The 16,104-nt window shown below is 37.8% G+C and overlaps 1 protein-coding gene across 1 annotated transcript; it reads right to left on the bottom strand.

Annotated features, from left to right (window-relative positions):
- Positions 1-287: 287 nt before the first annotated feature.
- On the bottom strand, positions 288-13,460 carry LOC134741061 (gamma-taxilin). The gene is made up of 9 exons (XM_063673824.1): positions 13,302-13,460; positions 12,085-12,308; positions 10,965-11,085; positions 9,410-9,607; positions 8,718-8,902; positions 8,054-8,153; positions 6,509-6,682; positions 5,468-5,599; positions 288-4,192 (listed from the first exon to the last, which is right to left on the bottom strand). Exons 1-9 carry the CDS (start codon positions 13,368-13,370, stop codon positions 3,698-3,700), a joined length of 1,698 nt encoding a protein of 565 aa, XP_063529894.1. The 5' UTR covers positions 13,371-13,460; the 3' UTR covers positions 288-3,697.
- Between the last annotated feature and the right edge of the window lie 2,644 nt (positions 13,461-16,104).

Here is a 16,104-nt window from a genome sequence, read left to right as displayed (position 1 = left end):
TGTCGTGTGTACTGTGTATACTCCAGATTATGATCCGATCCGAATTTCAAACGGATACGTATATGCTTTAGTCTGAGACCCTTTCCCAAAAGATAGGTTGGTACTGCTGGTAGGTTTTTACACTTGAAACAAGTACACTGGACAACAATAAAAACGGATCAGCTTGCATAAAAAATATACAATGAGATCCATTCATTAGGTACTTTACACTAATATACGTACAAACATTGCAGATTAAATAAAAGCTTGTAAAATAGGATGTAAGAAGTAAAAAAATACAAAATTAAGATTACAAAATCTAACTTTATTACAAAAACTAATTAATCGTCCTGACAGACAAAAACCTAGCCCACAATGGACAGATGGACTGTAAAATTCGTAAGATTTGGTGAAATTGACAAGCAATACCTACAAATAAATTATATTATACACCTTGCCATTATAAATTCTGTAAACAAGGACAAGTGAACCAATAGACGTGCAAAAACAAATATTTCGTGATTTCACTTAAAAGTGATCGTGATCTCACTTAAAATGAATTTGACATGGTGTCCTAGTCATATCCACCCCACCACGCAAAACTACTCTACTCTACGCTAAATTGGGATACCAGCTCTAACGTGTACCTTATTGCACGAAAATACTGTATGAGTTTCCCAATGTAACAGAAGTTTTGTAGGCGTGGTGGGATAGAAAGATCTATACTTTTAAATTCTTTATTTGCAAGTCTATTAGTTTAAATCACAGATGGGCAAAATGTAATCGACTAACGATTAACGATTAAGATTACAGGAATTAATTGCGACTGACGATTGAAAACGACGATTGATCAATCTTAGTTGTATAGAGTGCAACTAATTTAGTTGCAACTAAATTAGTTGCCGATTGATTTCGGACAACTAAATTTTGTAATCGACTAATTAGTTAGACTATTTTCTCGCGACTAATGTTAGAAGCAAATTGAATAGAATACCTCGGTATGGCTATGTTGACAGACTGATTAGGACATCTTAACGGATGTTTAAAAATAAAATAGTCATGTATTACTTACGATATTTTGACCGTTTCTAAGGAGTGAGATCTGTTCTCACTATTATTTTGCTACTAAAGTAAGTAAGTTTAATGACCACACGTTGAAAACAAAATAGACCGCGTAGATAATAAACAACATGCAGATGTGTCATTCAATAGAACGTGTTATTTTTAGAAGATGCGTCGGCACTTGCACCAAAATGCAACAAACAACTTCCAGTTCTAGGTAAGTAGGAATATCCCATTGTTTTGTCACCGCGTGACACTAAAAAGAGTTTTACTATTGTCAGAGACAGCAAAATATTGATAGTTTCTATGTCTAAGATTTACTCAGTATCGTATAATTCAAAGTATTAATAATGCACCAACCTACTTTATTGTTTGCGATTTGTAAACAATGCAGTTTTTCGCTATTTGTCGTTATTACCAATATATCGTTATAATAATATTGGCATTATTTGCATTGTCATTCAAGCATTTCAAATTAAACGTGTATACATAATTTTAGCTCAATCGGATGAAGATATCTGCTTCAAAATAAGTCGCAAAGTTCTACCCAAACTAACATAGTTACAACATACGAGTACCTCCGTATGTTACATACATACGTACTTGTAGTTACATATTGCAAGATAAAAAATGCAAAAACGGGTAGGTAGATTTAATCGTGAAATTTATTCGATTGAAACTAAAACTAATTTAGTTGTTAGTCGAACATTCTCACAACTAATTTAATCGCAACTAAATTAATCGCGATTAAAAAATGACGATTGATATTTTTAATCGATTGATTAGTTAACTAAAAGATTAATCGATTAATGCCCATCTCTGGTTTAAATGTCTTTTACTTCGATTTTTACGACTTTTATACTTTTAAGCAGGGCTCGGAACCGGTATTTTTTAAAAACCCCGAAATAGCCCAATATTTTGAATTATTTTATGCTCATTACGTAGGACTGAATCATGTGTTTAGGAAACAATTTTGCATTATTAAAACGTTCCATTAAAAATGAAATTATAAACAAAAGAACGTAATAATACCGGTATTTTTGTATGGAGCAAATACCGGTTTCCGACCCCTGCTTTTAAGAGCAGTCTTTATCTATGTGATATAAAACAGTAAACAACAAGTGTCGCAGCATGGATCAATGGTTTTGGTTAGTCAAAATCAAAAATTGCAATAATTTGCGATGCTGTGGGCACTTAAGGATTCTCATAATTCTAGGCCGAAATGTATACACACGTACCTAGACTACAGTTCAGGGGTCGGCAAATTCGCAAGCCACACGTCACTCTTGTCAACGTTTTTTTTAATGAAATAATCAAATGTTGCTCTTAGAATTTCTTGAAACTGGTAATTATTAATGCGGTTGGCGTATCTCTTCAAAAACTTGTCGATTCCTGAACTAGAGGTATCAATTTTCTCATCTGATTAGATTATTTATCTACAATGTGACAAACCGTCAAATGTCCGCTAATATATCGTACAAATAGTAGTAAAAAACGGAAGCATAATTTTATAGCTAAAATGTGAACTACCACGAATCAACGAATTTAAATTATATAGCGATCATCATTTGGCCATAAACCATACGGCCTTTCTTGAATTTCCAGAGATATTTTTTCTAGGATTTAGGACACAACCATGTTACTCATATACCATTGGTAGCACACAAAAACACTTATCTACAGATATAACAACCCTTAGGAAGACTTCTTAGAAATCTTTTTACCGCTTTGTAATCCTTATTACAAAGTAATAAGGTCTTCTAATGGATACTTCTATGCTTTGTTTGTTAAATTTTCAAAGTGTATTATGTATTCCGTACAAAATGGTAGAATGCCGATATCCTGACTAGAGACATTATAGGCACTTTTGAATCAAATACTTTTGAGTTGTAGATAACTAAAATAACCTAACTAATCACACAAAAATCTAAGTTGTGCACTATATTGCACACTATTCGGCTCATGGTATAGCTAAATCGGAAAAATATGTGTCGTTTACAAATCATTGGCAAGCTTTTAAGGTAACATTAGGGTAAATTCCTTCATTAAATTTTAGCGCAATACAGAATACAGAACTTTATTGGTAAAAGCAAATTTTACAGGTCACATTTTACATCAATCAAATTATTTAGGATTTTTACTGTACAAAACTGGTTTCTATCAAGATCACATATTAGAATTTGACGTGTCACGTATACTAAAAGTCACCAGCTGATCTGCTTTTTCAGATTTAACTAAACACGTGTCAAATTAAGTACTGTAACATTATAATTTGCTTGTAGATTTTTAAACACTAAGCTTTCATTGGTTTACGTTGATTCTGGTCGAAGTATTTCGACGTAACTTATATATATAACCATGACATGAACTAGCTAAATTCCCGATTTCTGGCTTTATCAGGAGCTAAAGAATCAAATAGAACCTTGTCACATCAATAACAATCATATAATAAAATACTACCTTGCTTTTGTCAGATGAGGTCTTTTACGCTAAACGATACTCTATGTCCAATTTCCCTTCATACAGGATGATAATAGACACCCATAATGTTAGTGACCTGGACCTATTTATGAATCAGCACCTGACTAAAGAATACAAATTACACATCACTGATCACTCCTCTCAAATTTTGTTCGTAAACTACACGTTGTTTGGATTACGCAGTCGATATAGGTTTTACTTCGGTTATATGTGACACCTCATCATTCGATGTGTTGGCGATTTCATTGTGTGAACCATCTATTACCTTTTCAATGTCCACTTGCTCGTTATTTTCATCTACTGATAAATCGTGTAGATTTATGTTAGCATTGCTTATAGCTTGGATTAGAGTTTCCATGGCTTTCTCGTCTATTTTTTCTTCTAAGCTATCTATGTCGTTTTGGATTGAATCTTCATTAGGTGAGTGAGGTGGTTCTTCTGATGTTTCTTTATTATCATCTCTGACTGGTTCTTCGGTGACTTCTATAGAATTTGTCGCCTCCTGTGACTGTTTTTCCGCTTTCTTTTTAGATTTCTGTTTCTTGGGTTTGTCTGCTTTGGGTGCGTCTTCCTTGACACCGTTCTTGTTGTTGGTGAGGGTGTTCAGTTGGCTCTGGAGGTGCACGAGGCTCTGTCGAAGTTGTGCACAATTCGCCGCCATTTTGTCGACCTTAAAACACATATAAAACATTAAGACCCCGCAAAAGGTTAGCCCACAAATCAATTAAATAATTGATTGGTGTCTGAAACAAGACCTATTCTAACTACACTGACATTACCAGTATAATTTAGATGAAAAATCCCTCTAAATGCTTCATTTATCTTAACAGGATACTTGCCTGAGATGTAATTAATTTCAGCAAGTTGTTTTTTGTTGTTTAATCCATTTTCATTACAGACAGTTATCATAATGACGTATTCGCGAAAAACTATTGATTAATTTGAAAATTAGGCAAAGTTTTGCTGTGCACGGACAGCATAGGTCTTGACAGTTTGTGCGCGTAAGTTGAGAATAGCATCAGCATTCAGGAACGATTGAAAAGATAAATCAGAACCGACAGAATTTTCCAGGTACATTGACTAAATATCACAGTTAAATCTTGGTCTCAAAGGCAAAAGAACATTATTAATCTAAAGGGCCTGCGCAAACCGGCAGACGGTAGCGTATATCATCGAAGAGGATATCCGCCACGCAGCGCACACTGACGAGGGAAAATCTCCCGCGATACCGCGAGCGCCCGTCGGCGCCCAAGGGAGCACTCCGGCGCATACCGGGGATGCCGTGGCATGCTGGCGCCCACCGCCACGGTATCCTCTTTCAAAAGAGATTTGTGACCATTGTGCGCGTGTTCTCCTCAGTCTTCCCCTGAGTTGCGCCAAGCCTTCCCCTCCGGAGGTCCTGCTACCTAGGCGCACTCATACTCCGGCGCATACCGAGGGATGTAGTGGCATGCTGGCGCCTGCCACCGCGGTATAATCTAACGTGCTCCTCGATGCCGCGGAGAGAAATCCTTCGTGATGCTCCATGGTCGGTCTCAGAGCATTAAAATTTATACGATGTAATTGAAATAGGAAAAATATACATTGATAAATTTAATTTGCTCTGCGCTGCGCTCCGCCGGTGCTAGAGTCAGTTATCCCAAAGGCAGTTAGTTCATTCATGTTACAACAGGACAACAGAATGTTACGAACGAGTCATACATAAGCGAAGCGAAAATTGCCGCTCGATGTTGTCCTTCAGCGGGCCGAGCAGCATCGCGCTAGATTGTGCGGATAGTGAAGCGGGTCCATATACCTTGTCGTTGCTCTGCTTGCTGTGCGCAGGCGCGGGCGCGGGGGCCGGCGCGGGCGGCGGCGTGGGCAGCGGGGGCCGCTCGATGTTGTCCTTCAGCGGGCCGAGCAGCATCGCGCTAGATTGTGCGGATAGCGAGGCGGGTCCACATACCTTGTCGTTGCTCTGCTTGCTGTGCGCAGGCGCGGGCGCGGGCGCGGGGGCCGGCGCGGGCGGCGGCGTGGGCAGCGGGGGCCGCTCGATGTTGTGCTCCTTCAGCGTGCCCAGCAGCGTCGTGCGCTCCGCCTGAATACAATACAATGGTTATCAATGGACTTGTTTCGCTTTCATGTCTCACTCAACAGAACCTGATTTTTGCGGGTATTTACAGGGCAGCCGCAATAAAGCAACGCAACAGTTAGAAATGAGTGCCAATATCGGATGTTCTTTTTGGGCATCCGACGAAAGAAAGCTTAGCTCTCAGGGACAGTCGCACCTACCACAGTCGACGGACAGATTAACGAGCTGATGAGTGACGTTCATGATGAATGACATGGGTAGTTACCCATACAATAATATTTAGCGTACTTTTTTACGGTGACAGAGGTTCGGTGACCCGAACTGTCGCGGGCTGTTTCGACCACTACACATTATATTCGCTGCAAGCGTTACCATCTTTCACCAAGTCTTTTTAGCGCATCTTGCGACAGTCACTAGCGACCCGAAGCAGCTGGCATTAATAAAAATAAAATTGTTGACTTCGGAATTGTTGAGAAGCCATAGAGATGTGTTAGTTAAATAATGCATCTTAAGAGTCCCCGGCAAGCTCGACCATATTTTACCTTCCCATACAAACGGAGTTTCGTTCTCATTTTAAAACTACGGGTTGGATTGTAATGAAACTTTGCACATACAATGACCTGACGTATATCTAGGTCTGTAATTAGTTTATAAACGAAGTAGAGCAAAAACAAGTTTGTATGAAAAACTTTGCTGTATTTTTTTAACTTTGGTATCAGAAGCTACATAAACTAATTACAGACATAGATAAACCTTATCCTATTGTAAGTACAAAGTTTCAGAGCAAACTAGCTACTCGTTTTAAAATGAGAGCGTAACTACGTTTGTATGGAGAATCGAGCTTGCCGGGGACCCTTAAAAGCCTAAAGATTAGTGTACACAAAGAAAAAAGAAATAATGCAAATGAATAGGGACCTGCAGCGTGCGGCACAGGCTCTGCATGTGCTGCAGCTGCCGACTGGCGGCCGCCGCGCGCTCCTCGCTGGCCTGCCGCTCCCCGCACATGTCCAACAGTGCTGTTTGAGATGTCTCCCAGCGTTTTTTCCATGAGAGAGATTCCTTCTCTAGCTTTTTGATTTTCTTGGACATCTGGAATAAAATGAAAAATATTTAAAAAACCGGCCAAGTGCGAGTCGGACTCGCGCACGAAGGGTTCCGTACCATTACGCAAAAAACGGCAAAAAAATCACGTTTAAAATCAATTTTTTAACATGCAGATACGTCTGCGAGCGATACTCCAAATTTTATATTAAAGGAAAAAATGGAAAAAGTTACACTTCCACAAGTGTAACTTTTTCCATTTTTTCCTTTAATATAAAATTTTAAAATCACGTTTGTTGTATGGGGGCCCCCACTTAAATAATTTACCTATTTTATTCCGTTTTTAGGGTTCCGTACCCAAAGGGTAAAAACGGGACCCTATTACTAAGACTCCGCTGTCCGTCTGTCCGTCTGTCACCAGGCTGTATTTCATGATCCGTGATGCTAGACAGTTGAAATTCTCACAGATGATGTATCTCTGTTGCCGCTACAACAACAAATACTAAAAAGTACGGAACCCTCGGTGCGCGAGTCCGACTCGCACTTGGCCGGTTTTTTAGTATTTGTTATTATAGCGGCAACAAAAATACATCATCTGAAAAAATTTCAACTGTCTAGCTATCACGGTTCATGAGATACAGCCTAGTAACAGACAGACGGAATCGGACGGGGTCGGAGTCCTAGTAATAGGGTCCCGTTCTTACCCTTTGGGTACGGAACCCTAAAAATTCGATATAGATATTGTTTCTCATGTTACCACGATAATGTTATGTGTTATGTTGTGTATTGATGTATTTGTGTTGTGGAATAATGGTGTCTCCCAACTCCCAATAGAGGCATTTTAGGCCTTAATGAACGGCTCCATCCCCTAGATCATAAAAGCTATGTCTGTATCAAATCAATTCTTTACTTAAAACACTTGCGATGTGAGAGATGGAAAAAATCCCAGCAATATCATATAAAAATATTTCCATTGCGTTACGTAACCCTTCATTCAAATTATCTGTGAGCCTCAATCTATTGTTATACTTGGTATTTTGAGAACAAACTGCATATAACTTTTATTTCAACATGTTACGAGTATGTGGCATTCTTAACACAAATTCGCATACTGAAATAACAAGTCTCAACAAAAACTACCATTCTAATTGCTTTCATATTTCTGTTAAATAAGTTTAGTTTAATTCCTTTAATAAACACTTAAATTTTTCAAGTCAAGCAAACTCAAAGATTGTGATTTAAACTTTCACGATGTTTACTTTTACTCATTATTATTCACTGCAGCGGGACTTAATCACGTAAAAATAAGTTTTAAATTACGTCAGAGGTAAATTTTTACGCGATTAAGTCCCGTTGCAGTGAATAATAATAAACTTAAAGATTTTTCAATTTGAAAACAGAAACATTTAAAACCCTTACCTTCTCCATCTGTTCCTTGAACCCTCCGAACACCTGGTTGCTTTTCACTAACGCGTTCTGGAACTCATCGTACTTGTCCGTGTACACGCCAAGCTGACCCCTACAGTGCCAAAAAGTAAATATATATTAAAATTTGCACACACTATTTGTAAGCCAAAGCATTGTAAATTTTATTCTTGGATTAAAGATTTTATAATATTTAAAATCTTTGGCCCAATTAAAATGTAGCCGTGAGCATAATAAAACCCCACAAATTATAATTGTAGTTCCAACCTGGTCCCAATAGGGTATTCTCCTACTAGTCAAATCATTTTCTTTTTTAGAACTGTCAAAACGATTTGCTAATAATACCCTATTGCCTTGAAACTGAACAAAAGTCTGTAGTCTATGGTTTACGATTCTTTGGATTTGGATTTGGCATATGTTACACAGACATTTTTTTGTAACGTTTGTACCGTCATTTGCGTTAATTTTTGCGCGTTTATCCTCATTTATGGTTATGCAATGCATAGAATCATTCCCAGATTAAGTTTTAACTACTATGAACGGGACATTCTTATTTTACACGACTGCCCAAAAAAGGAGTGTATTTTCTTTTGGTCAGTAAAAGGCAAAAATCTAAGTCTGTCAGAGACTATTCAGATATTTTTTTTTAAATATGTACCTCAAAGCAGTCTCCGTCCCCTGCAGCTCCATGATCTTGGCCGTGCACTGAGCCACCGTGACCTTCAGGTGTTCCATCTCTGCTAGCAGCCTCTCTTTCTCTGCCTGGTGCTCTAAAGCTGCTTTCTGAAGTTTAGCGTCAGACAGCTGGGACTCTAGCGCCATTTGCTTCCCCATTTTTTCAACCTACAATTTAATGACAAAGAAAACTGTTACTTTAGTTCACATTTTCATTTTATTTGGTTTTGTAATCGAATCGAGATAACAATGATAATGACGTGATACAGATGGATGGCTAACATCGTCTTATTAACACATAATAGTTTTGGCTTGGTAAAATTATCAACTCAGAATCCAAACAAACCCAAAATCGCAAATTTTTACCGTATAAGTTTCGACTGTTCAGACGTCAATCGTTAATATTTATTCGCGATTTTGGATACTTAAGATCGTGTCACATAAGATCAGGTAGACAATAAGGTAGAGTCGGGCCAATCGTACTCTGCATGGCATTTGCAATGACAAAGGCCACACTTTGTCATTACAAATGTCCCCATTAATGCCGAATTTCTGTAAAAGTACGTTTATAATGACACTCCCACGCTTTGTTCTGTTTAAGTCAGACCTTAGAAAGACTATTCCCAAGTGTTCATTTTACCTTTGGCATTGAAACACTAAAAGACATAATCTTACTTGCTGTTCCCTCAGCTGGTACTGCTGCACCACACTCTTGAATTTCTCGCTCATGCTGATGTTGTCGTCTCTCAACTTGGCGTTCTTATCATTATTCTGCTGCAGGAGAGCGGTGATCTCGGTCAGCGTGTTCTGGAACTTGGCTTGAGTCTCCTTCCGGCGTTCCTCCTCTTCACGGATCTTTAGCAGGGACTCTTCCTGTTGACGTTAATGAAATATGGTTTAACTTCTGCACTTTATTTTATTTATTTTATTCGGTCATAAATACGTTGAAACACAATAATTGTCTCCTGTATTCACGATAGTCGATAGATAAGGATAAAAGAACCTAATTTCTGGTAACTAAATTGCCTAATACGAGTCCAAACCTTTTTTATGACTGTAGCAAAATTATAAAAAAATTCTAACACCAATGATTTTAACTTTTAGCTACTCAAAACAAATAGGCCAAGCAATAAGAAGGTATAGAGGGAAATGCTAGCAACACAATTTTTGACTCCGTAAAGTTTGGACTAGTTAGGAGGTAAACATATCAAAAGTCCCTGGTCGTAGCCCTGGTGCAGCGGGGGAGAGAGGGGTTTGAAGGTTCCATTTTTCGGTTTTTCGATTATATCTCGGAAAGTATGCGTCTGAGCGACATGGCCACTTATACAAAATGAAAAGTGATTTAATTTGTTACAAGTTTTATTAAGTCTAGTTTTTCGATACCTTGTATAGTTTTTGAGGTTTTTGAGGCTTCTGAAGGTTTATTTGGGGCTCTCAATTTTATTTAGATATCTACACCAATGAAGCTACTAGGCTATGTTTGGTATCGTTTTCATATAAATCGGGAGTGCCAAATTCCATAAATGAAATTCCTCCAAGTTTCATATTAAGAGAATATCCCCTGAAAGGGTATAAGCGCTAAATCTGGATTCAGCTATTATTTTCTATAACAAGATGTATTTTTTCCGCAAAGATTTCTAGGACTAAATATATAGGATATGTAGAATTTAATAAGCTTTAATGTTGCCTTACACCATATTTTAATAGAGAACGTATATTTAGAGTAAAACGCAAATTTCTCCAGGATGGTACACATTTTCCAAGATGGCTGCGATTCCTCGAGGTCCCCAAATGTCAAATAGTGTGGACATGAAAAAGAGACCTTTAATTAACATATATACCAAATTTCATATCTTTGGAAGGATTTCGAGGTCAGATTTAATCCGATTGTGCTATTAGTTAGTTAGTAATACTGGGCATTTTCCGCAAATCGACAACCATTGTGCCTATTTTGCGTGAAAACTGCGTGAGTAGTGCTGTCTGCACTACTCTAGCCACCCCAACTCCTCCACGAAACCTAGCAGTGTCTTCAGGTTGCTAACTGCCTCCTTTTGTGTGCACTTTCCTGTATACTTCTACCTGTTTACAGTGTAGGAGAATATGTTTTGCCGTTTCCTCTTCTTCAATGCATGCTCTGCACATGGGGCTGTCTGTTTTACCCATATTATGTAGGTGGTGGTGGTGGTACTTTTGCTGGAAAATGTCACAAGAGCAGAACATAGTTGATTACCTTGATGGCTTTGTTCTGTTTCTGCAGCTCACGACAGAGGCTCTCCAACTTGGACTTGACGAGGATGGTCTTGTTGAATTCATGTTGCAATTGCTCTTTTTCTTTCAATAAGATAGCATACCTGGTGGCCGAAAAAACAAATTGTAGGTCATTCTGAATCCTTGTTACTTTATATTAAGCATAAAGAAACAGTTAATAATGGACCTCAGGCTGATTGTTATGTGACACATCAACATCAGTCTTAGTAATTATATCTGAATATATATTCTCACCCTAATAAATTTAAAAAATCATTATAAAGAACATAAAAAAAAATTATTAAGGATATTGAGGTTATAAGCTCTTAGTCCAAACCACATTTAGATTAAGCTGTTGGAACAGTATATGTGTAGTAGAGAGTTATAATGATTGGTAGTGTTAAGGTGTTCCCCTTTAGCCAATAAAAACAATGGCTGAAACAGGTTGTTTGCTTCAGAATTCTGGTTGGACCCTAGAACATGCATTTAATTATTTAAACTTACTACATACATCCTCTTTTTTTTTTGAACCTGACTTGGGCTCTATGGCACTAGGGCCATTAGAGCGGTAGGACTGTGTGGGGGGATGGTAGCCTGGGGAAAATCCAGGACCCTTCCGCATCACACGAGACGGTTTTGCTATGCTGGAATACTCCTAAAGAGATTTCGCTCCAGCGCAGATCAGTTGAGCGGTCTCAACCTGATCTGATGGTGTAAAGGGAATCAAGCTAATGGGAGTTTTGTCGCTGGTTCGCTACAACCTAGCCTAGCCGAGAAGACACCAGCAAGAAACTCAGCTAGGCCCGACGACTGTCGGACATACATCCTCATCAATGTCATTATTATTAGGCAAATGCGTAAATACTCTGCAGTTGGCTTTTCTACAAGAGTTTGGAAATGATGGTAAGACAGACATTAAGGTTGTCTGAAGGAAATCACTGTTTAGCGAAAAGGCCACCTGTTCTTTACCTTTGTCTTTTTATTATTTGTCTTACTTTGTAGATTTATTTTGGGGTTGTGCAATAAGAGTTTTTGTATTGTGTTGTAACCAACTGCACCTAATGTGTGTTAAAAGAAGTCTTTTTTTAATGGATTGCACCTACCGCTTATCAGACTGCTTGATATAAAACTGCAGCTTCTTATTATCATCAGCAGTCTGCACATATTTCTTGCAGACCAGAGACAGTTTTTCCTCCAGACTTGGCACAGAGTTCAGTGATTTCATGAACTGTTCCACATTTTTATCATCCTTTTTATTGCGGTCTTCCTTCTTTGACTTCTTTGGTGTGTCTCGGATGGAAGGAATGGAAGGTGTAGGAGCCTTTTCCTGAAATAAGAGTGACATTATTTTAAATTGGGTATGTAATTTTGTTCACTTTACAAATTTAACCGTCTACTTGACACATTAATAAACTATTAGGAGGAGGCCTATGTCAAAGGACGAGTTGAGTTGAAGTTAAAGATGTTAAACCCAATAAATATGCTATGTACTGCAAACTTCAATAATAAAGGCTATTTTCATTACAATACAATATTTGATGTCAGAATAAACAGTTATTTACCATTTTCGGCCTAATAATTCAATTGGTAATCAGTATGGGTAATTTTTTATATAAAGACAACTTTCATCACCAAAAGAAAAAGTCTACGGTGAGCATACATTAAACCCACTTGTTTATTATAAGAGACTTGAAATCTTTATCCCACACTCACAACAGCAAATATAAGCTTAATTTGACCTGGCATACATAAAAGCAATGCAGCAGGCATAAGGAGTTTTGATTACAAAATGGAATAATGAGTGGATATTTCCAAATGTGTCCTTCCCTTACAATCCAGAACAATATATTAAATTATTGATACGTTCATGGCTATAATACAAAACCCTGCTAGGATGTAATACTTGATAAGCATTCCACAATCAGAATTAAATCTACCACATTCAAGATTCACATTACATCCATAGCAAAAATCTGGTTACACAATGCAGTGTCCAGGACAACTTGGCATCAAGTTGTCGTCAACCATAAAAGAAGAAAGCGCGGAACGTGCTTCCGAACAGAAATATCATAAACATTCCCTATTCTGGCATCATGCCAGGCGAGTTTTAGGTTAACTGTTTTACCTGTTTTTAGGTCTAATTTCGTAACAAATATGCAACAATAAACAGCTAAAAGCTCTCGAAATGGATGTATTAACAGAAGCGATATAAAATATTATGAATTAAGAACCAAATTCCTATGAATATAGAAAAGTATTTTACCGACATTCGATCGCATTCTATTTATAAATCAGATATAAAATAAAAACTTATACATACTTCGCCATTTTTTTCTTGTTGTTCAATATCAATGCTATCTTTTACTATCTCTTCTGCGGCGGCTTCCATATTTATTATTATTTAATTTTAAAATCTCTTGGTTATTCGTCAAACAACAATACCAAACGAACGAAATTAATACTGTAAATGCAGAGTACGTTCACTTTAGCGTAAAATCAGTATATATTTTTAATCTGAACTAAACTGAAACGCAACAAGTTAAAGTTCAAATTGAAATGTTATTAATGTTAAAAATAAATAGCGACAATAGACCCCTAAGATACTGACAATTTGACAAATGATTAGTACTGATTGCTACTATATCTGTGGCGCGGTCATGACACAGATAAGAAAAGGTAAGGAAAAACAAATATAAAAATATAGAGGCGAATTATGTTAAATTTAATCCTTTCTTAAGTCCTTTTCTAGATATCGATTTTAAAATAAATAAATTCTTTATTAAAATTTGAAATCTCATAAATATCCAGAATAAACCAGTTTTTTTCGGTTACACCTATTGGGTTGCCATCGATTGAAATTTCTTCTAACGTAGTAGAAAAAAAGGGATTCGTGCCTAATGGAGTTAGCCGGTCAAAATAATTAGCAGATGGCGCCAGCATAGCTTGCCCTGTCAATCCCTAGAATTGTGTCAAATTTTTGTTTTTTTAATACCCTGGATGCCAGCCCTTTAAGCCAAATCTTATAGAAAAAGGGGCAAGCTATGATGGCGCCATCTCTGCAAACCTTTGACAGTTGCCAACCCCATTCCCGATTTTGTACATCTCGATAATACGGCACACGTTACTTCGATGCTCCGGTATACTCTATAAAGGACGACTCACGTTAGAACGGTCCAATTCCGGGCCGCGGCGTTTTCATTTTCTTTAGAAAGCATCATGAGATCACCGATCACCCATCATTTAAAACGAAGTGTCGAATCGAAATTTAAGCCTGGGTCCGGACCAATCTAGCCTCTATAGTGAGCCCATGTTAGGTGAACGGTGAACTTTTGGATTTAGACTGTAAGTAAGGGCAAGCAAGGAGCCAACTTTCAAGTAACGAAATAGCCCAAAAAAGTGCTCAACATATGTAACATGGAAAAATCTGATTATAAAAAAGTTAAAAACTATTTTTTTTGCAAGTAAACCAATGTTCATGAATTAGGTTGTAGGTAACATTTTATCACGACATTACATTAAACTAATATAAAGGCCAGTTCTGAATAAAATTATGGTGGAATATAGAAACTCACATACATACATACAAACATGAACGCTGAAAACAATACACTCCTTTTTTGGGCAATCATGTAAAAACCAGCCAAGTGTGAGTCGGACTCGCCCACCGAGGGTTCCGTACTTTTTAGTATTTGTTGTTATAGCGGCAACAGAAATACATCGTCTGTGAAAATCTCAACTGTCTAGCTATCACGGTTCATGAGATACAGCCTGGTCAGACAGACAGATGGACAGACGGACAGCGGAGTCTTAGTAATAGGGTCCCATTTTTACCCTTTGGGTACGGAACCCTAAAAAGCACAGTATAGATCCGACTGGCTTACTCTGGAGGAGGCCATTACCTGAGAGAGGATTCTTGCTATAAAATAATTATAATTTAGTAAACAAATTACAAATAATAATATAATTGTATATGTATAACATAAGTGACCAAAGATTTTCTCAACACTGACTATAAGAAAGATAAATAAATTGTATTGTAAGAAATGTTATGTTTGACATTGTACTTCTATGCAAGAAATTAAAGGCTTTTTTATTGTTATTTAATTATTTATTCTCTTTATTTGTCTTTCATCTTATTTTTATTTATTATTATTACAGTCCAGTCCAGACGGGAACAATTTTACGCCAATCTGATTAAATTGCCTGATGAACTTGCCAGAGCCGGATCTGCAAACACCTTATACCTATAGGTCCGGAACCATTCGTGGGGTTCTCACTGGGAACCATTACAACGGCTATCAAAGAATGGGACAGTCTGACAGGTCTAAAGTACTCAAAGCTCTTAATACAAGGGGTAGACTCTGGTTGGAGCAAAAAGCTTTGGAAACTTAGCAAACGGCAACTTCAAATAATGACGGGGGTGTTTACTGGCCATTACGGGGTCAAGGGAATCCTGGCAAAGATGGGGCACGCTGACAACACCGATTGTCGTATGTGTGGCGAGGAGGAAGAGACAATAGAACACCTTATGTGTGAATGTCACGCCCTCGCCAGACAAAGAATGAAGGACTTTGGAACAGGCTATCTGGAACCAAAGGAATTCAAAACGCTACCCATGAGATCCATCATCCGGCATATGGAGATGGTGGGAAAAGCTCTTGAGTAGCGGATGGATCTTTCCTAGGGGGTAACTGCACAAAAGATCCCTATGGGTCGAAGTGTAACCGCAAGGGCCCCGAAACCATAAGATAAATTTCAGGTAGTGTATTTGCATCAAACGCCAACTTGGCTCGCCGATTTCGATCGCCGATTATGACCGATATTACAGATAAAATGGAGGTGCGGTCACAAGAATACCAATTTGTGACGGTATTAATTTCGTTTGGGGGCATTATTTTAATTTAGCGGGCTCAAATATAAATCTAACATTGTGATTAAATTGGAAATTGACTTCAATTTCTTTTCTGATCAAATCGGTCGATTTCATCTTCCCGTCTGGACTGCACTTAACTTACTTTTCATACAAAAAACTATTCTTACTATTTTATTAGTGTGTCACTGATTTGTACTCCCTTTTGTGGAGTTTAATTTTTCCCAATCCAGCCGCATTATGCTACACTCGG

The sequence above is a fragment of the Cydia strobilella genome, chromosome 1 (assembly GCF_947568885.1).
Source record: "Cydia strobilella chromosome 1, ilCydStro3.1, whole genome shotgun sequence".
In the NCBI taxonomy this organism is placed as follows: domain Eukaryota; kingdom Metazoa; phylum Arthropoda; class Insecta; order Lepidoptera; family Tortricidae; genus Cydia; species Cydia strobilella.
This window is presented reverse-complemented; position numbering and strand designations above follow the sequence as displayed.